General features: G+C 39.7%; 1 protein-coding gene across 5 annotated transcripts in view; it reads left to right on the forward strand.

The window, feature by feature from the left end:
• FBXO11 (F-box protein 11) overlaps positions 1 to 27,616 on the forward strand; it is a 72,954-nt gene that overhangs the window by 9,591 nt on the left and 35,747 nt on the right. For all 5 annotated transcript variants that reach the window (XM_084514515.1, XM_084514511.1, XM_084514513.1 and 2 more), the window contains exons 2-3: positions 27,235 to 27,362; positions 27,477 to 27,558. In XM_084514515.1, coding sequence (XP_084370641.1) covers positions 27,235 to 27,362; positions 27,477 to 27,558 — 210 coding nt within the window. The remainder of the gene's footprint in view (positions 1 to 27,234; positions 27,363 to 27,476; positions 27,559 to 27,616) is intronic.

Here is a 27,616-nt window from a genome sequence, read left to right on the forward strand (position 1 = left end):
AGCTTACTCTAGAATTTCACTTGCTCAGTTACTTGACCTGCATTGACTGCAGCGTCAGTGTTGATCACCGATAGTGACAGAAGATCTGAGCTCCATCCTTTCTCACCTGGAAGGTTGCAAGACTGAAGGTCTTTAAGGTGGCTGTTGTATGTGAAAAGGAGTAGCAAGTGTTCCATCACCAAACAACCATCTTGTTCTGATCCCTTTGGTTCCTCTCTTTGTCCATTTTTAACTCTGCAAAGGTATATGGTAACGGAGCCTCTAAGGCATATGCTTCAGGTCGCTGCTGAGAGAACCTCCTTCAATGCAAGTTTTGAAGCCGTTTGGCTAGCTAAACATCGGTGAGAAGGCAGGAGATGAATGTTTTTGGCTACTCTTGTGGTCTGGATGGCTAGAGGAGTTGGTATGGTTGTGATAACGGTTAATATCTGAGTGACTTCAGGTGACCTTCAAGAGTAAGTTTAGACCCTTTCATATCTTGCCAAATTTCTCAGTCACGGCAGCTCGTGATCAATAATATGTTGATATACTTGATGGTGTATCCACTACCAGTGTGGATATTTGCCATGGTCAAACTTTTCAATTATTTAAATCTTTTAATTTAAAGTAAAGGGAATACCTGACTAGGTTCACTGGGTATCTAATGAAGTCCTGTTTGAAGAGAAAGTCGTCATGGTGCATGTCAGTATGATCCTGCCTCTCCCATTTTGCCTAAGTGACTTTTCAACAACTGAGTTTGAATGAAACTCATTTTTAATGTTAGCAGGAAATGAAGTTTTTTTGACAGCTCTCTCATCTAAACCTTTTTTTTTTTTTTTTTTCCCTGAATTCAACAGAAGTGGGAGAGAGAAAATTCTGACTTTCAGTTATAGGCAAAATAACCTCAATGTGTAACTTGAAAAGAAAATATACTGGGTATGTAAACGTTGAAAGAAATACTTTATCTTTTGGAGGCTTTTTGCTTTGGTATAGCTATTAACTATAGCTTCTGTAGTTGGAGTGAAAATAAGACATGAAGGAAGTGTGAACTTACAAAAATCTGTTTGAAATTAACTTTCCTTTTTCATTTTTGACATGTTATTCAATTTATTTTGAAATTTTCAATATTGACACTGTATTAGTTCAGTTTAAGTTAAACCTTAATTTTTCATGCTCACTTCATTAATTTTTCTGCTTATGTTTTCTGGACAACTTTATCAAGAAACTGAAGACTTGAGCATCTACTCTGCTGTGGGTTGCTTTAACAAATTAATACAGTGGAAGTTAAAAATGGTTTGCATGTGGCAAAATCACATTTTTTAACTATTTGAAAGGCATACCAGGCAATACCTGCCCTTCACTGATGCTGTAGAAGTGGATTAATTCCCATTTTCTTGGGCAGATCCCAACAGGCAGCATAGCTTGTCATTTACTTGTCTCCTTAATGGCGAAGATCAGAGTGCTATGAGCTGCCAATGTATTTTTTAAATGTGAGGTTTTAAAGTGTTACACAGTCAGGTGGAATTCAGAATAATGGTTGGAAATAGTGAGCATCCTAGTGAGTTGGACACAGCAATTTTCAGACTGAATATACTTTGGTTGCTGCCCTGTTGATTCTCCTTGCCCGCAAGGTAGGACCTCCAGAACTCCTCTCTCCTACTGGTGTTAGCAAGCAGGTAACAGTCCCCTGGAGAAGTACTCTAACGCCTGGGGAAGGCAGAAATTTTCAACTGTTCCTATCACTTGAATGATGCCACTTGCATAACGAGAGGGTTTTAAATAGTAGGAGAAAACTGAAAGTCATCTGTTTTGGTGTCTTTGAAGTTCTGATGCTGTTGCAGTCACTAAAATTCTGCGTATGTACCGAGTTAAACATTCGCTATGACCTCTAATGCTTGAGTGTAGGGCCCTGTTGGCAGAAAGGTTTTATTTTCAGTGGTAAAAATACTGTGTGTATGTTCTGGTGGCTGGGGGACTGCTTGAGCCTGGTTAGTTCATCTTTTCGGGATTTCTAGGATATAAAGGTGTATATGTTTTTGTTTTGTCATCTTCCCCTGCGCTCTATTCTGTGCTATTGCAGAAGTGGCCAAATAGTTTTCTGTAATATATTTTTAAGCTTTGGCTACAGAATTTCTTTAATTTCTCTAGCTTCTGGAATCAAAATATGGTTTGAGAAGGGGGCAAAGAGGTTTTTTTTTTTTTTTTAACTTTTTTTTTTTATAAATACACATGGGTGATAAATGTCCTCCCAAGGCATGTCTCTTCCCTCCCCCCCCTCCCCCCATCAGATATTTTTCACATATGTGGAGACAAAGTTCTGAAATACCTTTCTCCAAAGCTGGCTGGTAAAGTCTCAATACATAGATGAAATTTTCTTTGGCCGGTGTGTTTATATAAGATGTTATGATCTTGTGGATTCAAATAGAAGCTAGGTTTTTTCCTCTTATGAAGAGACTCACTCATGCATATATACATATTCAGTTTCTTTCCTTAAAGCAACCGGAGTAATTCAGTGGCCGTTTCCTCTTTCAGCAGTTTCAGTAACAGTGGTAGGTGGAGTTAGGCTAAGGAGCAGGTCCTGGTCCAGGAGGTTCCTGACTCCTCACAGAATTTTTTTCTGAAGTCAATTCTTAGAATATACCAAAAAAAAAAAAACAACCTGTTCAATCATTCAGTGGTGTATGTGTGGAGGAAATGTCTCTCATCCCACTGTGTTTTCCTATGGCAGTTATAGTGATGGCCTCGAGTAATTTTGAGTACAAGCAAGTATTTCTCTTTATTTTACTGGTTTGGATGTTTGTTGTGTACCAGTCTTGTGTCTCGTAGAGTTCAGCTGTGTTCCGTAGCCGCGCTCATTGCACACCTCTGATACAGTGAAGTACCAGTGCTCTGACTTCAGTGGGGAGTGACAGTGTTAAGAGAAGTCCTAACTTGCCCAGTCTCCAGGGCAGTCTGTAGGCACCATCTTGCTGTTGATTTAAGCAGTCGGATTGTAGATAGCCACCAAAAGGGATTTGATGCTCGTCTGTCCTTCCTTCCCACACCGCATCTGTACAAGCAGGGGACGTTGTGTAGGGGAGATGGTGGGAAGAGGTCTGTGCTGTCTTTTCTGGTAGCATTATAGCCCTAAATTGGTTTCTTTTGATCATGGAATTGCATCTGTGGCAAAGCTCGAAATTGCACTTGATGCTTTCTGTAGTTGGTACCATAGTCGTGGAGCTGTGCTGTTTCTCTTGGTTCAGTACCTGCCTTATTTTAGTGCTCAGCTCGTCCCAAGATAAACACAAGATGGTTGGAGTGGGGGTTGTTGTTCTCAGCTGTAATTTGTCCTCTGGTCCCAGCTGATCCCTGTTCAAGGTGGGGATCACTGAACAGCTCAAAATACGGCCGTGGTGGTGCTTTGATCGTTCAGGGCTGCATTATTAAGGTAAAGGGGAATTGCAGTTGGCTTGCTTAATTATGCTGGGCTGAAACCTGGAGCTGCTCTTGAATTGCCACGAGCTATATGGCCATCTGTCACTGGGGCAACAACTTGGAATACAAGGGGCAGCTGGAGGGGGTGAGGCTTGCTTCAGCTGGCAGACTTTTTTTTTTTTAATTTGCCACTACCTGTCAGTCAGAGCCCTTATTCCTTGGTAAGGAAGAGGGTAGGGGTTCCCTTAATTACTAGCGCAATTAATTAAAATAAAAATCCCAAGAGGACAAGTGGACGTTTCTGCAAGAATAAATTGCATTCATGTGTTGTGTATTCTGTGTTCTTATGGACCTGTTTTTTTGCAGTTTCAAGATGTAACAATAATAGGACAGTTGTGAAGCTGTAGGTTCATCTCTACATGCACTGAGCCAGTCATATAATGTGATAAAATTATTCTTACTGAAATCGTGTTATTTTGTGAAAGCATAAAGATTGAAAGAAATATGTAGAGCCACAACCTAGAGAAAGGGCCATGTGGAAGATGCAAACATTTAGATTTTGCACGTTTCTTAAGAAATCTCTCATCAATGGTTTTGTTATGGGTTTCTGAGTAAGGACATCTGACCTCTTAATGGTGCTGACCATGGTTGGATCTGTTGCTGTGAGTAGAGGAAAAAAAAACAAAACACTAAAGCCTTGTTTTATCTGAGGAAGACTCTGGGCTTACAAACAGTAATTGCTGGGAAAATAGCTGGAGAACACATTGCAGTTGGCAGGCAAACAGTGTATGGCTTTTAGTTTGAAATGGTTTGAATATTTTTATCGGAAGAGGAGGTACCACTGCCTCTCTTCTATTTTATTAAATTGGTTAGCTTCCTTGCTTTTTCAAATCCAGGAATGAGTTGATAGCTCACTGTTTTCAGGGGGACTTGGATCGCTGAGGGTGGCATTTTGCATTTGCTCTTGCATGAGCCTACTTGCTGCTATTTTTTTCATCCCATATAGCCAGCTCATATGCCTGGGCTAAAAGGTAGGAAACAGAACAGTGTTCATAGGGGATTCCTGGTTCTTAGTCACAATGCCGACAGGTGCGGATGGTTTTCTGCTCAATTTAAACTAGCTGCTGTTGCTTTCTAAAGGACCTTTGTAAACTGTTAATGTCTGGCGTACATGTGCTGTGTCCGCTGCTCCCCACTCTTCTAGCATGTCCAGTAGACCCAGAGACTGTTAAAGGGAATGGCTAACATGTCTTCCACCAGCACAAAGTTGATAAAGTCTTGGTTTGGTCTCAGAATGGGTCTCAGTGCTGACTGTGCCTTTACAATGTCAAGAAATAATTGGGAGGGCCCACAGGCTGAGTGTGGTCTTCTGAAAACGCTCTGTGATGTCTGGAGCATCTCCTCGTTGGGGTGTGCAGCTCACAACAGTCTGCAGTTAAAACTTCCCGTACAGCTCTCCTCCCAAGTCATATCATTTGCTGGGTGAAAGCAAACTTCTGACTACATTTTCTCCTGATGTAGTGGAAGCATTTGTCATGAGTAACTGCCTCAAGAATTCCCAGGAAATTGAATAATACAGAACTAAATTTAATCTGAAAAATACAGTTGGATTAAAAAACAACAATGACAGAACAACACCATTGTTATTAATTAAAGGAAAGTAAGTTACAATTGTAAGTACCAGAGGAGACGCAGACAAACTGTGCCATTTCTATGCTGGCAAAGTAAAGGTCAGTGCCACGTTCAAAATTGTTTTCAGTCCAGTTGCTTCTGATAAATGACTTGTCAGGTGTAGTTTGGATTTTCAGATGCTCAGGTTCATGAGTTAGTTGCTTTGATTTTGATCTCTGTTCTCCCATACAGTGATTCCTAAAAGATACTTTAGCAACAACTTTATATTGGTAAGCGTGCTGTCTCGTCTGAGGCGGTCACATTAAGCAGGGTAGGAGAGGGAGGAAGCTGTGGGGTTGTGGTATGTGCATGTATGTACTTTAAATGGTGTTTAACTTGTGTTTTAATACACAATGGCCTCCCTCTCTTGCCTTCATCTCTCTTCTTTCTTGGGAATCCAGAGCTCTTCAGTCTTTACAGTGAGCAACCAGTTCACATCAGGCCTTTGCTTTATAGAAGATGAAAAATTAATTGAGTTGCTCTTTACCCAAGCAGCTGCAGCTCTGTGTCTGTCTGCTGAGGGCACCAAAAGAGGTATTGTTTTGTTTGTGGGTTTTTTTTTTTTGCATTTGTGTTAAATCATTGGTGATTTTTGTTGCCATATAGGTTCTGGAAGTTTTTAGCTTTGTATGATTCTCTTAACATCCCCAACGCTTTAATAGCTGAGGTTGGCTGATCTTCAGCCACAATCCGTTACTTCCTTTTTGCTGGAGGGAAGCTGCTGCCCTTTCTGTTCCTTTCATAAAGAACACAAACCTCTGCCTTAAAAAACTGAGGGCTAGCACTTGAGTGTGAAACAAAATTAAATCCTTCAAAAATCTTGTAATGTCACGGCTCTTCACTTATTTTTTGTGGGAATGGTCACGCTATCTGACTGGTAGCTGGGCACAGCTATGGAGTGAAGGGCTCTAACACGTGGAATAGAGAAATGGGCACCAAAACGCAGAAGGTTTTTAGTCTTTTACCTAACTGCTGCTCTTAGTCTTGTTAGCACAGTACTGTTGTGTATGCTTAATTGTATGTATTCAGCAGTTTACTGCCTGGCAGTAAATCATGTCTGAGCTTTAAATATGAATTTTCCTCTCCAATGCTAGGTGATTATAAATGTTTAATGTTTAATTTTTTTCGTGTTAGTAACTGCTTTTAACTAGTGCATTTGATCCACGAAGTACCTAATGTTGTCGTCGTATGCTTTACTTGATACTAGGTGGGAACACCAATATATGTGAATTGCCTCTCTGTATGTTTAATTAGAAGTAATGGGTGTATATATAACTTGAAAGAGTTATCAGCCTCCTGCCTGTATGTGAGGCTGCTGCTAAATCTAGTGATTGTACCAAGGTGTAGGAACTCCTTATTTATATTACTGTGAAGTGTTTCTTGTACCTGGAGCCTGTGTATGTACATCTTCTGTTGAGTGGTATGGACTGCTGTATTGCCTACAAATGAGTTAAAATGTTAGGATGATGCAGAGCTGTTACCTGGCACCAGCAGCAGAGTGCTTTTTTTTTTTTTTTTTGAGGATGAGGAGGCTGGTGGTAGGGAAAAGATGTGAATAAGCTTCTTCAGATGAGATTAGAGAAGAAGCTACTAGAAAATGGGGATTTCTAAATATGTAAAGAGTAATTCCTCTTGTTCTATGCCCTATTTAGCAGTATTGGAAAGAACTTCTTTACAGAACATTTATTTTTAATTGCAGTAGGCATAGCGGTCTAATATTATTATTATAACCTAAACTCTGGCTAGTCGTCTTTTTTTTTTTTCCAGTTTTCTACTTATAATTGTCTTGCAGAAGAACTTAGGTCTAGATTGCTCCTCAGTTGGAGTGTTGTAGCCCTTGTATTGGTGATGGATTCCCTTGAGTGGGTTGGGTTGGTGTCCCTGTTGTGTTGAGTACCCCCCACCCCTGCAATAACTTCCGTGTAGTTGGTCTTGTTGCCTCTATTGTTATAGCTGTCTTACCATATGTGATATGGCTACCCAGGTAATAAAAAAAAAAATAGTTGTTTTTTGAGTGCTCCATGCATGTCAGGCAGAAGATCTGAAAACAAACTTACAGTGCCTATTTCTAGAGACCGGTTTGTGATGGAAGCTTCAGCGATTATGGGTGGCTGGAGCAGAAGACAATCAAGTGCAGGTACGTGTCTTGACTCAGGATGGGTGTCCTGCAGCCTCTTCCAGGCCTTAAAACAGAGCTGCCAGATGCAGGTATTTCTGCCTCACGTGGAGCAGTCTGCTTTGTGATCACAAAGTAGGGGCAGCTCAGTTGTTGGGTGCAGCCTTAACGTGTAAAGACATTCAGAGGAAGCTTGAAGAGGAAAAGGCAGTGAAGCTCTCTGCAGTGTTTCATGCCCTGTTACTGATGGGAGTGTTGGAGGTGAAGAGTACAAAACCTTCTGTGAGAAGGGGCTAAAGGTAGAGAATCCTAAAAATTGGTGGATATATTTTGGATTTTTTTTCTTTGCCTGAAAAACTAGGAAAAACAAGTCACCTTGAAAAAGAGGTAGCGTATCCTGGGGGATGGTGCTGTGAAGTCTTCAGTCTATTATGCGTACTTTAAACCCAAAACATTTTGAAATACTTGGAGGAAACAGCCCCTGTGGCTGGTCACTTCTTGTACAAATTAGTACACACTGGAATCCTCCTTTGCTGCCTTTTTTTCTTTTTCCCCTGCAAGTGAAATTTGTAGTCAGAAATGCGGAAACTCAAACTTCATAGGAACTATGCATTAGGTAATCCTAGCTGTATTAATAAACTTGTACTAGTAATTTTTTCTCCTGTGTGATAAATAATAATGTCAGATTTCTAAAACAAATAGCAGGGCTTTTCCCACAGCTTTCTGTTACAGCTTGTTGGGAGGAAGTAAGCAAAAGATGAAGAAAATGTGGTAGAGGAGAGATGGTGTAGAAGTCTGTTCTTTCTGTTCCAAAAAAAAAAAAAAAAGCCTTCTGGAAAGGGTTTTACAGCTCTTGGTGAATTAATACTAGATATCACTACATAACTGTGGTAGAAAGCTTTTAGCAGTGTTTTTTCCTACCAATATATTTTCTTTTTTTTTTTTTTTTTGAATTTGGGAACAAAAAAACAGTAATCAACTATACGCAAGAAAACTAAGCCCAATGGTGTATTTATAGTATCTGTAATGTAGGACAGGTTGTTCGTGTTGGGGGGAAGTAAAGATATATGTGGGGGGAAAAAATCAAGATTGCTGTAGAAAACTCCTGTGTTCAGAATGGTGAGGCTTAATGCATTGTGAAACCTAGTGTCTCGAATTACTCTTTAAAACTGTTTCTGTGTAAAACAGCTACTAAAAAATCACATGAACAAATACTACTTTAATAAATACACTAACACTGTAACGATCTTGTTCATTCTGTTGTTCCAGAATGCAAACAGGATTTTTTTTTTAACTGAACCATGGTTTGTGAATAAACATTAGTTGTTGGAGTGAATTCTGTAGAATACATTCTAGACAGTTTTTGGTGCTTGTTAAGCATGAATGTATCAAAGATGGCTAGGATTCCATATGGTCAAACAAAATACAGCAGGATACACTGCAAAATACACTTGTAAAATATCCTTGATACATATTAAAACACTCACATTATCTCCATTCTGCTAGTGGCAAAAACAAAAACAATGAGCAGTAATCCAGGGTTACTGTTTTGAATGGAGTACAATTAACAATTGATGAGTTTCATGAGCCTTTGTGCTAAGGCTGAGCTCCATACTTGCACTAACCTATGTAGGCATTGGTCTGTCAAGAAAGTGGAAAGGGTACATGGAGTGACTGCCTAAAAGGCAGTGTCGTTGGTCTGTAGATCCTTTATGGAGGTCTTCCTCTAGGAAGGCTTGGATGCTGTAGAGAGGCTTTCCTCAAGGTAAGGATGCTGGATGCAGGGAACGTTCACCAGTGTTCCCTGAAACATTGCAGTTCTCCAGGATCAAGCAGCGCAAGAAAGTTAAAAGGATGGGAGCAGAATCAAGTGGGGCCTGACTCTTCACTGCATTATTTATTTATGTATAAATAAAATCTGGTGTTTGTGTGCAGACATGCATAGCTCTGTTTTGTGGTAGAGGTCTCAAAATTTCCTCCAGAAAAGATGGACCTCCTATAAGTCCTTTCAGAGACTGAGCTATGAAGTCTTTTTCTGGAAATGCTTCTAGAAGTGTCTTTCTCCATAAATGTTCCTTTACACTTTGAAAAGGTATTTGAGGTTTTTCTGAAAGGAAGTACATCTCTACGATTTTTTTTTCATTTACTTCTGCATTTCTGAATGTGACTGGGCACTTTCAACTGCCATGATATTTTCCCAGAATATCACTGTAGGTAGCTGAGTGCATCTGTCTGCTGCTAGCGTTGGTTGTGCCTACCAACTGCAAATCAAGATTCATTCCATCATAGGTCAGGCTCTGGCCCGTTTCTGATTCCTGTGCCAGCAGCAAAAACCCACACAGCACTGACATGAAATAATTCACCAAGTGTTACACAAAGATAGCAACCTGATTTGATGTTCAGGTCTTATAGGCTTTTCAGTCATGGCTTGACTGATGCACCAAAATTTTTTTGTGCTCCTTGTTTGTCATCAGTGGTGGGATATGCTCTGACATCTCCTGGAGAAAAAATGCTGTTAGTCAGCTACTGTACAGCGATGAGGTTCTTCAAGGTGAAGTCAGTATTTAAAAGTAGCTTTCTATCCTTGCTGCCTGGAAACCTTCCCTTTTGCAGATTTTTGAATGACGTCTGCTTGTCCAGCCCTTACTTGAGAGTACAGAGAAGCCAAAGGCTGTGTATGTCCTTTGCAAGTTTAACTGCTCTCCAGACACTTTTTGGGGGTGAGGGTTGTAAGTTTCTGAAATACGTCTGCTTTTATGGCATCAAGATGCTCTTGTTACCTTTCAGGGAAACAACAGCCATTCTGTTAAACTTCAGTTGTGGCTGAATGAGCTTTGTTGCTTCTGTGGAGTTTGCAAGTGAAGAAAAATGTGAGGTTAAATGTGGTTAATAAAATGAAGGACTTCTGGTACTGAACTGGTCTCCTAAGTGTTGGCATAAGGTTAATTTAGATCAAGCAGTGTAAACTGTAGTTCTTGTCAGCAGTGGTGTTTGAAAGAAGCAGCAGTTGAAAGAATGTGAGCAGCAATGTCTGTTTCTGTTTTTTTTTTTTTCTAAACCTTTCCTGGCATAATTCTGGAAGACATGAATCATTCATATGCTTGTGAGTCAGGTAAAGAGCATCGTGAGATGGCTGTAGCCAGTTCTGAATTGGCTCCATCAGTTTCAAGCAGGCCTTTGAAGGCAGAGTTCTTAACCAGTGTGACCATCATCCCAGATGTAGCCATCGTCCCAGATCTCTGACTAGGAGAGAAGAGTTGGCTGTGAAGTAAGCCAGCAGGAGCAAAGGAAAGTGAACCACGTTCATGTAATCCCCAAAACATGGTCAGCGTGCTGGTATATGCTTGTGCGAAAACATGCTCAACGTGATTACTTGGTGTGCTTTATTTTCTCCTGTTCTAGTTGTGCTAGTTGTTGCCATGAGGCCACCAGGATAAGGTGAGGTGGTGTTGGGTCCCCTGGGCTTGTGTTGGAAGTGACCAACGTGACTGTCTCCCTAGGTGCTGCTGTGAGTGGGTAACGCTGGAACAGCTGAGTAGTTGACAGGTGTGTCAGATTGCTGAGGTAAGCACAGGTGAAACTGTGACAGGATCACTTGTTGAAGGAAGCTGAAACCGGAGTGATTACCAAGACTGACAGAAAATAGGGCAAGCAACATAAATTCAATTTGCTGATGTTACAGCCATCTTAGTGAAGTCTATAAATTCATTAGTTTGAGAGCATACTTCAGGAGGGAAAGCAATCACATGTGGCTTCACTTTCAGCAAATCGTGACTTAGAACGGAGGTGTATGAGGTTGCATATATTATTACTCTGGGTTTCTAGTTGGCATGGATCATGTCTAGCAGATAAATTGTGGGGTGTTTTTTTTTTCAGTGTGAACAAGCATGTGTTCTAGCGAACTTGAATTTACAGTTGCAAAGATCTGTGAAACAGGAATTGGCACAGTAGCATTCCTTGTATTTTAGACACTGGGAGCCTAAAACTACAATATGGAAAAAGTGAGTTATCTTTTTGTACTAGGAAGATACTTACAAAATTGTACAATCACAGTGCACAGTAATTGTGTAAATACTTCATTCTGGTGAAAGAAATGGGAGAAAAATACAATTTTGAAGGGCGCTGAAGCGGGTTGTACTTCTGAGCCAAGTGCCTCCCCGTTCTGGCACAAACAGAAGAGTGGAAAAGCATGAGATGGGGACAGGAAGAGAGGGAAAGGAGCAGAGCTTGCTGTAGGTACCTGAGTCACGCACCCACCTTTCTGTGCTGGGGCCATACATGTGCCTGCTGGGGTTGTGGGCCTGTACTTGGCCCGCTGTGCATGGGAGGGCCTGGCAGCGGGGGGTTATCACTGGCCTGCCTCCATCCTGCACCTGCGTTTTGGAAGCTTTGCTCTCTTAAAGGGAGGTCAGTTGGTTGTTTGGGTTTTTGTCAGGCTTGTTCTCACCTCTAGTGGCGAGGGATAAAACTTTCCTGTATTCCTGCAAGTAAAGCTCTTAGTTCTGGTACAACCAAATTTGAGCAGTGTATGTGAGATCACACCAGCCAGTTCCTTTAATTCAGTGTGGCTGCGTCCATGTCCACCTTCTGGGTTACATGCAAACATGTTCTCCTTAGCTTTTGGAAGTCTGTAATGTACAAACACGAGGAAGGAAACTGCTCAAGTCCTCCTTTTTTAAAACTTATGCTTAGCGCCTTTGACCTTTATTTTTTCTGCTAATCACCTTTGACCTCCTGTAGACATAACTAAATTGACAGTGATCTGATAAGCTACTCATCAGTGTCAGTTTTGTAAAAAGATTGCTATTACTGTAAAATAGCTTTTTAAAAAGTGGTCTTCAACCAATAGGAAGCTTCTCTAGCTGCAGATCACTTTTAAAAAGTTACATTTTATACTTAATCAGATCTCTTTAAATTACTGTGCTGCTGACACTTTAACTTAAACTATTCTTCATATTCCTCCATAATGGGCTTATTGCTAACAAAATATATTTGGATACACAGAAATTCTTTGCTTATTGCAGTAACACTTTCTGGCATAGAAGGTAAGCACCTTTACTTAGATATGCAAGCTACATAGTTGTGTGTACAGTTAATACTATGGTCTGGCCCTCCGTCCTGATGTCTGGGACTTGTGGGTGTGTGGAGTACTCAGTACAATGAGAATGGGCTGAGGTTTTTGAGATGCTAATGCACAAGCTTTTGTTTTATAATCAAAGTATTCCTTGGCTGAAAGCTTTGGTGTTCTAGCTAGACCAGGAAATGTGAAATCTAGAGGTGGTATGCCGATAAATACTTCAGCTCTTCATACATTCATCAGGAGTGGGGAAGCTACCTGGCTGTTCAGCACACTGAAGTCAAGGCATGAATGAGTTGTCTGTCCTCTGAGAGCGACTTCTCTTTGCTGACTACATGGGTTGTCCAGGCTCATAACTGAGGTCATCCTTCAAAAATTGTTGGAACAGCCCTTTGAGCTTTTCACTTGAGAATTCCCTTGACTTGTTGTACCTCCAGTGAGACGTGTTACCCAAGCCTTGGCTGACTTGGGCAGGGCTTACGGTCTGTTGGCATGTTCCAGGCAGACTTACAGGAAAGGGCTGGGTGCTTGTGAGACTCTAAAGTGGTACCCAAGGTACCATGGCTGTTAGCACATTACATGGAAGTTTAAACACACTGCTGCTTTTCTGGAGGGTAAGAAAAATGGTTGAGAGTTTATTGGGACAACAGGGTTTTACTTTTAGGTACTTTGATTTGTTCGTTCATGCCAGGATGCCAAGATATTTCTAAATTAGAGTACTGAGAACTAGCTTTAGCTGAGGTTTTATAGACGCTCAGAGAAGACAAGGGAACACTGAGTTGTTTTCAGAATTACAGAATGGTTTAGGTTGGAGGGCACCTCTGGAGGTCATCTAGTCCAACCCTATGCTCTAGTGGGGCCGCCTAGAGCAGGTTATGCAGGGCCATGTCCAGATGGCTTTAGAAGATCTCTGAGGACGGAGACCCCACAACCTCTCTGGGCAACCTGTGCCAGTGCTCAGTTATCTGCACAGTAAAGAAGCCTTCTTACGTTCAGATGGAAATATATATACACACTAAAGCACTGGAAGGACTTTTATTAAAAATATTTATATATTATAATATATATAAGTCCTTCCGGTGCTTTAGTGCTCCCTATTTGTAGAGCTGTAAGTTAAGTTTTGCACTGCTTTGGACCAGAGAAGTCTGTCTTTTTTTTTTTTCAAGATAATATTTGAACAGTTTGTCCTCCAAAAGAGATAATTATCTAGAAGATTATTTGTCATACAAAACTTACCTGAAGGTTTGTTAGCCAGCCGCCTTGTTTGTTATGCCGTGTTCCTTCTTAATGTTAATACTCTTTACTCCTGCAGCCTTTTCAGGATACAGCCAGGTGACCTAAAAACCACAATAAGTTAATAGTATGAAGTGATAGCCCTCCTTAACCAAGGTATTGTGGCTGACCTAGCCCATTGTACTAAGTAAAATTAATTTAGCTAAATGAAAAGTGTTTATCTTTTCTGGTGGTTCGGTGTGCCTGGAACTGTTCAAGGGCCATATGCCTGTGACTATTTTCCTATAATATATTTTTGTATATATATCAAAACTGTTTGCAGAAGAATGCCTCAACAGCTATGCACGTGCAAATGGCTGCATTTCTAGTCTATATGTATTTGCTTAATACTTCTCAGTACTATTTTTCTTTTTATGAAGAGCTGAAAGAAAGGATCAAGCTGCACAGGCCTGTGGAACAGTTGGGAATATGATTGGGAGGAGGGGAGTCAGCACCAGGCATGGGGTGGAGGTGTCTCAGTGGGACGGCTGCTCTGGGGAATTTTGCATCTTCTGATATTCCTATTAGCTTTCCAGATGAACTACTCCTTCTCAAAATACTCAGGAAAATATTGTTACACATGTTCAAACAGCTTTTACAGTTCACGTACATAATTTTTAAGAGCTTTTTATAGAAACTTACTATACTAAGGTATGACAAATTACAGGGAGTTTGTGGGAAGTGTGGTGGGTCAGGACTTCAGAACGGATGTTGAATAAATGGCAGCTTTTCTACCTGGTCTTACAAAGGGTGAATTTCCAGAACTATGGGCATTAAATGAAATGGGAGGTTGGTGCAAAAGTATGAGGAACTGCTTAACAATAAGTAAAGTTCAGGGTTCTGCTGAGGATATACAGAAAGACTGGACATAAAAGGGAGTGGAGAGATGCAAAACAACGCTGAAAGCTTTCAGCACCTACTTGTGGATGTCTTAGACAATATTAGAAACTGGTAGTTCCTTTTTGTCCTGTGAGTTATGTTTGCTATCAGATAACCAAGCTTATGATGCCTATTTGAAATTTGTCTCTCTTAATGCTGTTATATTTTCAAAGAACAAGTAACAAGCATCTCTTACTTGAAAACTAAAATGTCTTCAAGTGAGGCTGTCCGTATTTGTGTTTATTTTTTCATCAAATCACGTTTACATATTGCTTACTGAAACAGAGTGGTGGCCAGACTGGGACTAGGAGAGAAACAGTTGAGAGACGGTGAGAAAGCGAATCTAGATGTATTTATTTTTTTGCTTCAAGAAACTGTCAATAGTTTAAAAATACTTCATCAAGAACCAGGGCATCACCTGCGGAGTTCTGAAGTTGAGAAAATTCAGTGCAGACATCTCAATTTGGAAACTGTTGAGCTGTCACTACACTTTTACTTCAGAATTTCTTAAAATAAATAAATTAAAAAATCAGCAACTAGTAATAGTTTCAAAAAAAAAAATAAATTGAAATCTAAATACAGTTTGACTTCTGATACCTCTTGCACACGCATGCCTTAGCAGTTACAGGTGCTGGGCTTTTAGTCTCTGAAGCTTTACTGAAAACTGAGTTCCTGGGTCAAAATCAGTTTAATCATGTTATTAAAATGTATTTTTTTCTGAAGTGGGAATGCATTTAAATACATAGATAAATCCCCATGTAAGAGCTACTAATGGTCTGTAATGACAATGTTAATAGAAAATACAAATGGAAATCTAATAACTACTTACAAAAAAGCTCTTAGAAGTTCACCAAAGCAGCATTTCATGCATGATACTGCTTTTAATTGGGGGGGGGGGGGGAAAAAACCCTGCATCTGACTGCATGTTTCCACTGAAGTTGAAAACGTTGAAGTAAAAACTAAGTGGGCATTGTGCAGCGATTGGTCTGAGAACTGGATTAGGTTATGAAGTGCTGTGGAATGGGCTGGGTAACCAGCGCATGTAGAATTAAAACCGTGTTTACATTTAGAAAAACCTAGACTAGAATATTTAGTATAACAATTGTCTTTCAAAGTAAACGTGGTTATAAAAAAAAAAAGGTTTTTTTTGGAAGGAGTTAAAACAAACAGAGGTAGAAAATTGGATTAATGTCTCGAAACTATACCATCTGGTTTTATAACTTTAAAAAACAAAATTCAGGATGTGATTTCTGCTGACGTCCAAGAGCAGTACATTAGCTGCTGTAGTGACTGGTGGATTGGTGTGCTTGGGAGATGCGTGTTCTTCAGGGCAAGGAAGAACAGAAACCCTTCGTGTGCAGCTGCTTTCTTGAGCATCTAATACAAAACCTGTTTCTAGCTTTTCTGGCTTGTTTTCTAACACATGCTGGGGATGGAAAACATTGTTTTTCCAATTTGTGTTTATGTAATACGTTGTTATTTTAAAACGGAGTAGAAAACCTTTTTAGCTTTATGTGCCAGAGTAGGAGGTCTGAACATGGATGTTCTGTACAATTTGCTTTCTCATAGCAGCTTGGACCTAGGCAGACTTCTAACCATTACTACCACAGTACTCCAATGTTCGTAGCTTTTTAATTTTTACTGTAGTTATTAGCAAAATTAAGTTCAAATCAGAGGATGTCTGCTACACTGGCATTTTATAATTCGGTGTCAGCTTTTGTAACCCATCTTAATAGCATACACGTATATGCTAACAGATACGTAATGAGTAACCAAGAAGGTTCTTCCTGATGTTGCCTGCTTTTACTGCAGTCCATGGGCTGTTCTCATAGTCATTTCCCTGAAGCGACACAGAGCCATGCTTTCCTGCTCTTGTCAGGCCCTTTAGAGTTTGTAATCCAAGTAACAGAATAATAGGCAAAGTCGCTCTGAAACATTTTCTGAGTAAATAGTGATCAGATACGTCTGAGTCACAGCATGCAAGCCTTGCCATGGTTAGGAGCAAGCCTAGTAGTTTGTAATGAGCTTGAATTTTACATTAAATACAACATATTATTGTCTGGTCCAAGGATAATAGAGGCTTCTTTTCTTTTTGTGTCTTACTTATCACTGAATGGCCTTACTAAAAATAAATATATACTGTAATAGAGGTTCTGTCTTTTTTTGGTAAAGAACAGTAATTTGGGGGATTTACTGCTTTGCTTCCCCCCCCTTTTTTTTTTCCCTTTGGTGTGTAGTGTATTTAGTATACTGTTTCTAATCATATTGTTCAAATAGTGATATTTCATAATTTTTCATTTCCACTATAACATTTGAAAGTTATGTAAATGTTGATTTTTCAGTACTGTGCTTGGCAGGGGGGTGGAGGAGGAAGTGGTGTGCCTGTTTTAGTATCATTGTAATGGTGAGATGGGGAAATAGCCAACTGGTAGCAAATCTCGTATTTTACCTTCTGCAGTTGACACAGTTATTTAGTGACAAGCTGTTGTACATCTGAAATTGTGACTATTATTAGCTCAAGGTGTTTTTTTCTTCACTGCCATATGTCTAAGTTACGGGCTATAGCTTTTTGCCTCTGCGACTACTTGGTGGCCTTTTGCTCCTTCCTAGGCTAATGGTTGGGTAAGTTGCAACTGCAGCCGAATAGGACTTGGAAACTTTGCTTGGTACAGTAAGCAGCAGCAGGGATTTCTTTTTTCTTAAAAAAGAAAAATGCTTTATAGTGTTGAGAAACAGTACAAGCCAATAGACTATGTCAAAATGTTACCTGGGATCTGTAAAAACCAAAGTATCAAACTATGAGATTTTCTTGCTTATCCTCCGTTTTCCTACAGTAACGTTAAGTTATAGGGAGTGCTTAGGTTGATGGTTTCTGGATCTTGATTTTTTTTTTTTTTTTCCTTCTTTGATGTAACATAATAGGGATACAGAGAGGGAAGAATGACAGCCCAAACCAGTAAGCTTTGAAGTGTTACCAATCTACTTTTTCCTCTTCTTGCTTTGAGAGGAAAAGGCCATACTGTCTGTACCCCCTCTTAACCCCAGCACACAGAGAACTGTATGGTCTTTCAAATCAGTTGCCTTTTGGCTTTGTTGTTGTAGTCATACATAATTCTTGGCATTACTTCCTGATTTAATGAAGTTTTCCTCTTTCTGGTCTTAAAATAGATGAGAGATTTACCTCTGGATTCCTTAGAGCCTGAACTGGGGTTGTCACAAACTTGCATTGACATTTTCTTTTTTTTTTTTTATTTAACTATAAAGAGCTGTATTGTTGCTCAAAAATGAATCCCTTGTACTAAGAAAGAAGTCTTCATCATCTGAGGGTAGTCTGTGTAGACTAGAATCACAGAATCAGTTGGAAGAGACGATTGAAGATAGTTATGTGCTTCCCCAATTTTTCTAGTCAAAACAGAAGTTTCTTTAGCAAACTTCTCTGGGTGTCATGTAGACTTCTCCAAGGATTATTAAAGGGTTCCAAAAATTCCTGTAGTTCTGTGTAATCTGTTTTAGCTTGATCTATTTGTTCAACAAATTCTGAAATACTTCAGCTTATATCTTTTTTCTTTGTTTGCTACTGCGAGACAGATCCCTGGTAGGCATTTCAGAAACCCTTCTATTTGGGAGAGCCTTAGGAAATTCCTAGTTCTGTGTACCAAAACTGTTCCTTGACATAACCAGGGTTCAGCTGGCCCAGCGTATGGATAGACGCCAGTTACTTCTGCGGCTGAGTCTCTGTAAGGCAGATGGCAAGGATTTCTAAGTCTGCTACTACAGCTAGTAGCAGGACCCTTTGCCACCACCCCTTCCTTGTGTCACATCAGCACTCTGCAGGTGTGGCTTACGGCAAAGAAATCTGTGGGAGGCTTCCATTTCCTGAAAATTTGGTTAAATGATTGTGCCCTGAGATCGTGCTTTATGGGAGTTACGCTTGAACAGTTGCAGTAGTGTTTAGTCATACTGAGATTTCTAGCTAGGTGGATTGTTTTATTACACGTAAGCTTTCCTGTCATTTCAAGGGGAGTAATGTTTCTCTCAGCCAGGTTTCTCTAGGCACCCATGCGTTGCAGGAGAATCCTCCTGCAGGTGGATCAGTTACGGGCCATAGAAAACTTGAAATATAGGATGTAAGTGCATCAAGTAAAATCTGTGTTCTCACTGAGTAATTGCTCATTCCTATACTGTGTTTTTTTTCTGTGTTTTTTCCCCAACTTTGTTTATTTAAGATACGAGAAATGCAACGGGGGGGAGGGGGAGGGGGGGAATTGTCAGTTCATTTTTTAGTTGTGGCAGTGCTAAAGACAGTTGTTTATAAACTTCTAATTCATTCTTTCTGGAGTTTATGGGTATCAAGAATGTCCAGTTCAGTCTAATTAAATAATGTAACGTTTCGGCTTCATAGCTCATCAATTCTGATTATTAGAAATAATCCATTGTTTCAAATACCTGTTTTGGATACGATTGCTCTGACATTTTACTTGAAAAAATATCTAGCCTGAGCCAGGTTTTCATACAAGATGGACTTGCTGGTTTGCCTGAATGGCTGTTCCCTAAAACTGACTCAGTTGTCCTTCCAGACCCCAGCCAGGGTCTGTCCTCTTCCTAATACTTACATTTTGGAGGCGGGTTTTCCTCCTATCGATATTCAGCAGTTTTACCAAGAGAAGTGAGCTTGGAAGTGTCAGGAACTGTTGAACCAACAGCACCATTGAAGTGCATGTGTTCTGGTCATTGTTGGTATCGGATAATCTCGTTTCTTCTTATCAGGAGATGGCATCGCAGACAAGGTGGGATGTTTGTTGAGAGGAAGGGGTTTGTCGTATTTTCCATAACAGCAGCTGTAAAGATGTGGGCAGAGAGTTGCATGCATTCCTGCTGGTGCTTAGGCACCTTAAAATACAGCCATTAATTAAAACACGTTGGTTGATCAGAACAATTGCTGTGATCAACTGTAATGCAGAATAAAACGGGAATACTTGAACTTCCTTCAGCGTGCTTTTGGTTTGTTTTTATTGTCATCACTGGCTATGCATTTTTAATTAGTTGAACGTTGCTATATTTCAGCTAAAGAGGAGGATGACCTTCAAGACTGGTAACCTCTCTTCTCAAGCAAATATCACGAGATAGAAATTTAAATTGTTCCAAGTCTGAAACTTGCTTCAGTAGTCCAAAATAAGGAGAGGGGAAAAACTCAGTGCATAGTAGTCAAGTCTTCTTCCTTTACTGCTTAGAAATGTAATGAGGAAGGGCCCTTAAGTGACTTCCCTATGTAGTGCTTAAACAGTATATGTTCCTGCACCTCTAAAACTTACTTGGCCAGCATTTTCACTGTATCATCAAGGAGCCATGCACTAAGGCCACAGTTTTATAAGTGTTGCTTTATTAATGAGGAGTGCATCCAGAAAAGGATCTTTGTCTCCCTTCTCAGTGAAAGCTTGTCAGAGCAGGATTCAAGCTGGCTATTAAGCAAGAAGGGAAATACTCTTAATAAAATACTTGTAAAACAGCCACCTGGAGATTTTTGTTTGTTTGTTTTTTAAGTTGGCTGTAATACTGTTATCGGTTTGGGAAAACAGTATGATCTAGAAAAATACCAAAGGAAAAATCCATCTTCTTATTCTGGTCTGATGGTGTTGTTTGAAACCTGCCGGTACTGATTATTAGAGCTGTTTGCTCCAAGAAAGTTTTCCTGGCTTTTCTAAAATGAGTTAGATAACAACTAACTCAAGTATGCAGGTAGTTGAGCGGTTTTTCTGTATGCCTATTAAAAATGTGCATGCTAATGTATTTCTTTAGAAATTCTGGCTTTAACTGGGTGCTAATACCTTGGGGTGAAAGTGTTCTGGAAAGAAACTAGAATTTTTCATCAGATCCTTGTTATCCCTTTTTGCTTCTGGTGTCTGAAAAGGAAAATATTTTTCATAGTATTTGGAGGGTTTTAACTGCTCTCCACATGTGGTTTTGTGTTAGGTAGTTTTGGACTATGAGCTCTTTAGTTAATGAGGCTCAGAGATGTGAATAGCTGCTTTTGACTGATCATACATTTTAAAGAAATGTAGCTGGAGACTAGTCTGGGGCTAGCAGACAGTTTATCTTGCCAATTGTCACCTTTTACTTTCTCTCTGCTTTTCTCTCTGTGCCAGCTCTAAGAACTTCAGTTTCTGTCATGTGAATATAAGCTGCATTCAGCATCTGTTAGTGACCTAGGCAGCGGGCCTTACAGCGAGAGGAGCTGGAGAAAAGGTCAGGTTCTTAGACAAAGGTTAATTTCTGTTTGTCCTGGTTTCAGTTAGGACAGAGTTAATTTTCTTCCTAGTAGCTGGTAGGGTGCTGTGTTTTGGCTTAGGATGAGAAGAGTGTTGATAACACGCCAATGTTTTAATGGTTGCGGAGCAGTGCTTACACCAAGCCAAGGATGTTTCAGCTTCTTGCTCTGTCCTGCCAGTGGGCAGGCTGGGGGTGCAGCAGGAGCTGGGAGGGGGGGGACACCCAGGACAGGTGACCCAAAGCAGCCAAAGGGGTATTCCATCCCATCTGGCATCATGCTGGACAATATATAGGGGTGGCTGGCTGGGGTGGGCCAGCCAGACTGCTCGGGGTTAGGCTGGGCATCGGTCAGCGGGTGGTGAGCAATTGCATTGTGCATCACTTGTTTGTACACATTAGTAGTAGTAGTACTATTATCATTATTGTTGTTATTGTTATCATTATTTTTTCCGTCTTAATAAACTGTCTTTATCTCAACTCATGGGCTTCACTTTCCTGTTTTCCCCCTTCCCAGAGAAGGAGGCGGGAGGGTGAGTGAACGGCTGTGTAGTGTTTAGCTGCTGGCTGGGTTAAACCACAACACTGGGTCCTAAGAATAACAGGGAGGGGAAAAAAAAAACTCAGTCTCAAGAAACTTTCTGTATAAATGCTAAATCTAGCTATTTTCTTATTAAAATATATATATATATAGAGAGAGAGAGATGTATTGTAAGTCTAACATGAACTTTTGAGCAAATAAAAGTAGAGCTGAGCATCTATCTGATCTATTCTTACTCTTTTTAGGCCATCATGTTATGTGCTGTGCATGACCTAATTCCAAAGAGTAATAAGCTGTCTCATTTGGATAGTGATGTTTAAAAGCTTAAAATGTAAATTCCAAAAAGATGCTGTTCATTCTTTTTCTGTGTTGTGGTTCCCCCCCACCACCTGTCTTTCACATTTACCAGTTCTTAGTATTTGTTTAAACAGTAAAACAGCATTCCCTCATCTTGGAAATATTAATCTTAATACAGAAAAAAATCTAAATACTACATGTGCTAAGATTCTTTTGTCAAACAAACTGTAACCAGTTACAATAAATGTGAATATTGTTAAGAGAGTGAGATATCTTTGGTTTATCATCAGTTAAGAATTAGTATTTATACCTAAAATGTTCTAGCAGTCAGTAATGGTTATTCTGTCTCGTTGTTCCTTTCCATAAGGCTGAATATCCTTATTCCATATGGTGTTCAGTAAGTCTGAGCTTTCTGGAGTCAATCTGAAAGCAGGCATTTTTAATGTTAGGTCTGTCCCTTTTCCAAACTGAAATCCTGCTATTCTGAATGGAGATCTGCCTCTGAAGCTTATTCTTGCTGGGTCTCTTCCAGGTCCAAGCAGCCTCGACTCTCGTGTCAGATTAATCCTTCTCGTTGACCTGTGCCATCGGAACATTACAAAAACGTCATCTCTTTGGTTTTATCTCTATGCGAGTCAGGTTGCTTTGGATATTGTTTGAAAATATTGTAGGACTTAATTATAAACATTGCATTATGTTGTAATTATCAAAGTTGTTAGTTTTTGTGTTACTAGTAAATGAGCGTGCAGGTACTTTTTATTTTAATATTAACATTTTCTTTTACCATTACACCTACTGTTACTGTATACATGTATAAGCGTACTGTGGTTTTCTTTTGACTTTTTTTTTTTTTGAAATTCACTCAGGAGAAGGAGTGCTTGATTGTGAAAGACTATTAAAATGATGTTAGATCTTGCTTCAGTGAACTTCTTGTAGTTGGAGTTGATTAATTTTATGCAGTTCTTGAGTTTTTTTCTTTGTGGTTGTACACCCAGCTAGTGTCCTTTTCTCTCTGAAGTTAAGTTGAATGTTCAGATTGCAGAAGAGACCACTTCCATTTAAGAGAGAGCCCACTACAAGTTATGATCTGCAATGCATAGTCTAAGCCTTAAATGCTGCCCTGGATCAATGGGAAAGCTTCAATGTGAGATTTTTGCTCTGATGTAAGGTGTGGAATGTACGCTTTAAATATGCAGTCACTTTTTAAAAAGTGGATACAGTACCTAAAAGTAAGATGTCCCTCAGTTGCTTGGATGGTTTGTGAGGACATGGGACAAGTGTCAGTTGCCGTATTGAAACACACACCTGTTTAACAGCTCACTCCCATTTTTTTATTTTTTTTTTTAATTTTAAAGAAAAATGTTGGGTGGGTGTTTCCTTTTATTGTGGGTTGACAACTTGTTACTGAGATGTTTGCATTTTTGTAAATACTTTATGTGCAAATGCAAAACTTCTGCCATGTATTTCTGTTTTCCATAAGTAACTTTATTTTCATTCCTATCTCTTTTTTGTATGTGCATCTTCCTTTTCCACTCCCTTAAGCTTCATTCCTCTCTGTTGCATTGCAGTTCTAGGCAGTGAAGTAGTGGGAGCTGTCATCTCAGCAGGTTGGCAGCATGTCTTCCCTGTGGTCTTCCCTTGTGGGTCTGGGGAGATTCACTCCACCCAAAGCCACGGAACTGTATTGGGTTTACATCTTAGTTGTTATTTTTGGCTTTTCTTCTAATTAGAAAGTGTTGGGGTTTTCTGTCTTAGTTAATAGTTTATTTCATTCAGAAATTATACCAGTTCTACTTAAGATTGTGTGTGACTGACCTTTATCACTGTTAAATTTGTCTGATGGGCTAGATTAATCATTGCTTTGTTCAAAAAGCCTCAGTATGAATTACTTTGTTTCAGAAGTGTTCTTCTAGGAGCTGTTCCCTATTCACTAGGTGTTTCTCTAGTTTAAAACTGATCAGTTCTTTGTAGCTTCATCTGCCAGTGAGTACAAATCTTTCTACATTTCCCCTGCTACCCTGTGTTTTGGGACTATATAGAAGAACAATACAAAATTGAAACTGCAGTGTTACAGATATTAAATTAAGTAATTCAACTCTACAGAACAGGATGTGAGTTTCCTCTCTTGATGACCTCCACACCCATATTTTTCTGCTAAGGTTATATTTCTGCACTTTTTTGTTGTTGTTTTTTGTTTGTTTAAAAACATAGTATTTTGAAAGCTTTCATGAGCCCTACTCTGTTTTCATGAAGTCTGCCTTCATTGTTTGAGAAGGCTCTTGGAAATCTTAATGTGTAAGAAGTGAAACCACCCGTGCATGTGTTTTTGTGAAGAAAATGGTATGGTCATGATAAACTTTCTCTTGAGCTGCTCCATGTGTCTTTTAATAAACTATTTGGAAAGCCCTTTATTACTACTTACTGTAACTTACTACTGTAAGTTACATTCCAAACAATGTTAATTTTATGTTCTTTAACATACACACGTAAAAGTACACACTTAATAGCATTTGTGGAAATGCAAGAGTCATGCTTATGGCAGCTGACAAGAGTGGCAGATTAAACTTTTAAATAAATGCAATTTTTCTTTAAAACTATTTTATATTCTTAAATAATACAACTAGTGTAAAGTCTACAGGTAAATGTTTGAGAGCAGACCCCAGCTTAAATTAATCTTTTAAAACTGCAAATGTATTGACTTAAAATTGTGACAGCATCTGGCAGTCATTTCAGCAGGTGTGTACACGAGGGCATTGATATTACACACATGCTCCCCTGAATTTGTTTAATGACTTTATAGGGCAAACACTCCTACCATCAACAGATGTTGATAATGCATTTTATTTATGTCAGTAGATGCAGTAGCTAGTACCGTTGCACATTAAAATTGGGTTTCTAAAAATGACTTGTAGGCACAGAGTCTCTGTATTTTAAAATTGGCTTTTCTTTGGGGAAAAAAAAAGTCTATCATGTGAGTGTTTTTAGGGGAGCATTTTCAAAATGTTTTCTTAGCACAGAAAGTTCCCAGGCAAAATTGAATGTTGTCGTGTTACTCCTTTATGGAAGGGTAACACAGTCTTCAGGAAACAGTACATCCTGAGAACTATTGCTCTGAGAATTTACCCTGTAGCTGTTCTACTCTGTTTGGAGTTTGAAACGTAGCATTTGGGAGATCAAAAACAAGCAGTGAGATGACTTCTATAATGGATCACTTCAGACTTCCGAGTTTCCTGATAGTTACTTTAAGTGAAACACTGTGGGGCACATTTGGAAAAATATTAGCAGTTTCTGAACAGTGTTATTGTTTCTGAAATATTAGAAATTTTTCTGAGGGTTGGCCCAGCCCTTTGTGAGTGTGACCAAAACGTACTGGTGAGGAAATGAGGCATCTCATCCACCCAACTCTCATTGCCATTCATCTGCAGCCAGTGTACTAACATATCCTTCAGGTTGGAGCCTTTTGCTTTCTGAAGCACTCTGCCCCATTAGCTGCTCTGACCATCCTAAAGCAAACAGGAGCAGCACCTCTGGTGGCAGTGCCATGCAGCAGCAGGAGGAGTGGGGACTGTTCCCACCCTTGCCCCGGGAACCCTGCTGCTTCCCACGCTCTGCACATTCACACTTCCCTCTGGTGCACTTCTCTCGTCTTCCTCATCTGCCTTGCCAGCCAGATGGGAGAAGGAAGGTTTTAATTCTTACAGTACCTGCTGTGAATCTGAGTGAATGCATGCATCTCTTAATGTCATCTGTGCTAGAAGAGTGATCTTCAAGCAGGACTTGTGCCATCCTCCTAAATCTGCTGCAAGAAAATGAGTGTATTTTCTTTTCTGCTTAAGCAGTTTTTCAGTGTTTCAGCCAAATTGACCTTTACTTCCATTCTCCCTGCCCCCAGAGGCTTCTGTCTTCTTTCCAGTGGTAATATGTTTTGTTCTTAGTAGCCTGCGTTGGTTTTCTTCTAAGAACCCCACTGGGTTTTGACATTGCTCTCTTCATCTCCTACTGAGAGATCAAACCTGTGCTTAGCTATTTTTTCGTAGTTTATTATGTTTTTTACTGTGTTCTATGTGGCAGTTTTGAACTATTGTATTTACATCAAGAATGGGGGAGGAAAGATCATGCATTTCTGACAGGTGCTTTGCGTTCAGTGCGAAACGGGGAAAGAGGCTGAAGAGAAGACCCTCAAAATCTCCAAGTAGCTTGCTTCTGGGGGTATCCGCAACAGAATTCATACTGTGTCAGTCCTTAAACAGAAATAAGGGGTGCGAGTAGTGACATACTCAAATGTTTTAATACATTTGGGTGCAAGAGTTTGGCTCGAAAGAGTCTCGCTCCTGGCTGCCACTATATAATCCAGGCCTCCTTCAGACTCGACTGCTGTTACTACCTGTGAAGGAAGCTGGGTGCTCTCTTGTAGTGGACTTTCTGGCTTTCTATTCCAGCTGCTGATAGTGTGATTAACTTGGCAGCAGTATTTTCTATCAGAGATGGCAAAGAAACTTAAAATTTGATGACTGAACTTTGGGGGTGTAGTTAGTTACCTGTGAGTTGTCAGTAACGTCCAACAGGAGTGTGATGCCAGAGGTGGGCTGGGTTCACAGGAACATGTGCTGAAATTCGTGTATTGGTGGTACTCTGTGTAATGAAAAAATACTTGAAATTCTACAAATTTCATTTAATGTCCTTAAAAGTCTGTGCTGGTGCTGCAAAAGGGGGGCTGCTTCTTCCCCGTCGTGTGGTCTCATGCCCTCCTTGTGGCTGTGCTGACCTGGTGGTCTGGCCGAAGGATAAGCATGGAGGTACTTCTTGCAGGCTTAGTTTTCACATGGATTAAATAACTGATGACACACTCCTAGATTGCCTCGAGCTTGTTTTGCGTGTCCCACCAGCCTTTTGTCCCACCAGATTTTTGTTATGGCCTTTGTTAAATTATTGTAACTTTATGTGATGCTAGTCATAGGAGATGCAGAGATAAATAGTAATTCTTTGCTTGTTTTTGATCTGTTGCATAACCTTATAAACAGTGGAAATGTAAGTTTTTTCATTCATTGCATTCAAGTAATACTCATTGCGCTTTCTGTACTTTTTTTTTTAAAGAGGATTTACTCTTTATATAAAATTGTACTTTAAGCAATCAGTGTATGCCGTTAAAGCTACCTCTGGCATTATGTCTTCCTTTTCCCTTTTACTGAAGAATTTGTATGCTGGCTGGGGCTTTTCCTGAAATATTTTGGAAAAATCTGCCATGGGTTTTGAACTAAGTACCATATTTACTAAGGGACTTCTTGATAACACCTGATTAATAATTGAAGCTACAGCGGTATTCATTATGATAGTGTTACAGAGGTGAAAAGTTTGCGGTAATGAGGTAATAGAATTGGCATATGGAATAACACGTTTGCGAATAAAGTGAAGTTGTATTTTTAATTGCTTTTTAAAAAGGTAGTTTATGGTGTAGCAGCTGTGTGTGTATATGTATTTTTATATATATATATAAGTATGTGTGTAGCACAGGTTGAATTCATCTGTACTTTTGAGTGTAATTTTGTATTACTACATATATTCCACACTTCTTCAAATGTTCACTGTGCTCTAGCACTTCCCCACCCTCCCCCCCAAACTGAATGGGTTTATTTTAAAACTTCTGTAGTGTTTTTGTTATTTCTAAAAAACAAACAGAAAAACCCTACAATTCTAAGTAAGCTGTTTTGTTGTTGTTGTTGACAGATGATGATGTGCCTGCAGATATGGTTGCAGAAGAATCAGGTCCTGGTGCACAAAATAGTCCATACCAACTTCGCAGAAAAACTCTTCTACCTAAAAGAACAGCTTGCCCTACAAAGAACAGTATGGAGGTAACTTTTAAAGTTGTTTTTTAACTGTAGTTCTTGCCTCAAGAATAGGCAGTTAATTAGTACTTTTTGTAATTTATGTAATGACTGAATTAATCCTTACTTATTTTGTTAAAGGGTGCCTCCACTTCAGCTACTGAAAACTTTGGTCACCGAGCTAAACGTGCTAGAGTATCTGGAAAATCCCAGGATTTATCAGGTAACAACTCTTTGTACAAAGATTGGTGGGATGCACTTTGATACCACTACCCCTCTAA

Source organism: Aythya ferina, assembly GCF_964211825.1.
Source record: "Aythya ferina genome assembly, chromosome: 3".
Classification (NCBI taxonomy): Eukaryota; Metazoa; Chordata; class Aves; order Anseriformes; family Anatidae; genus Aythya; species Aythya ferina.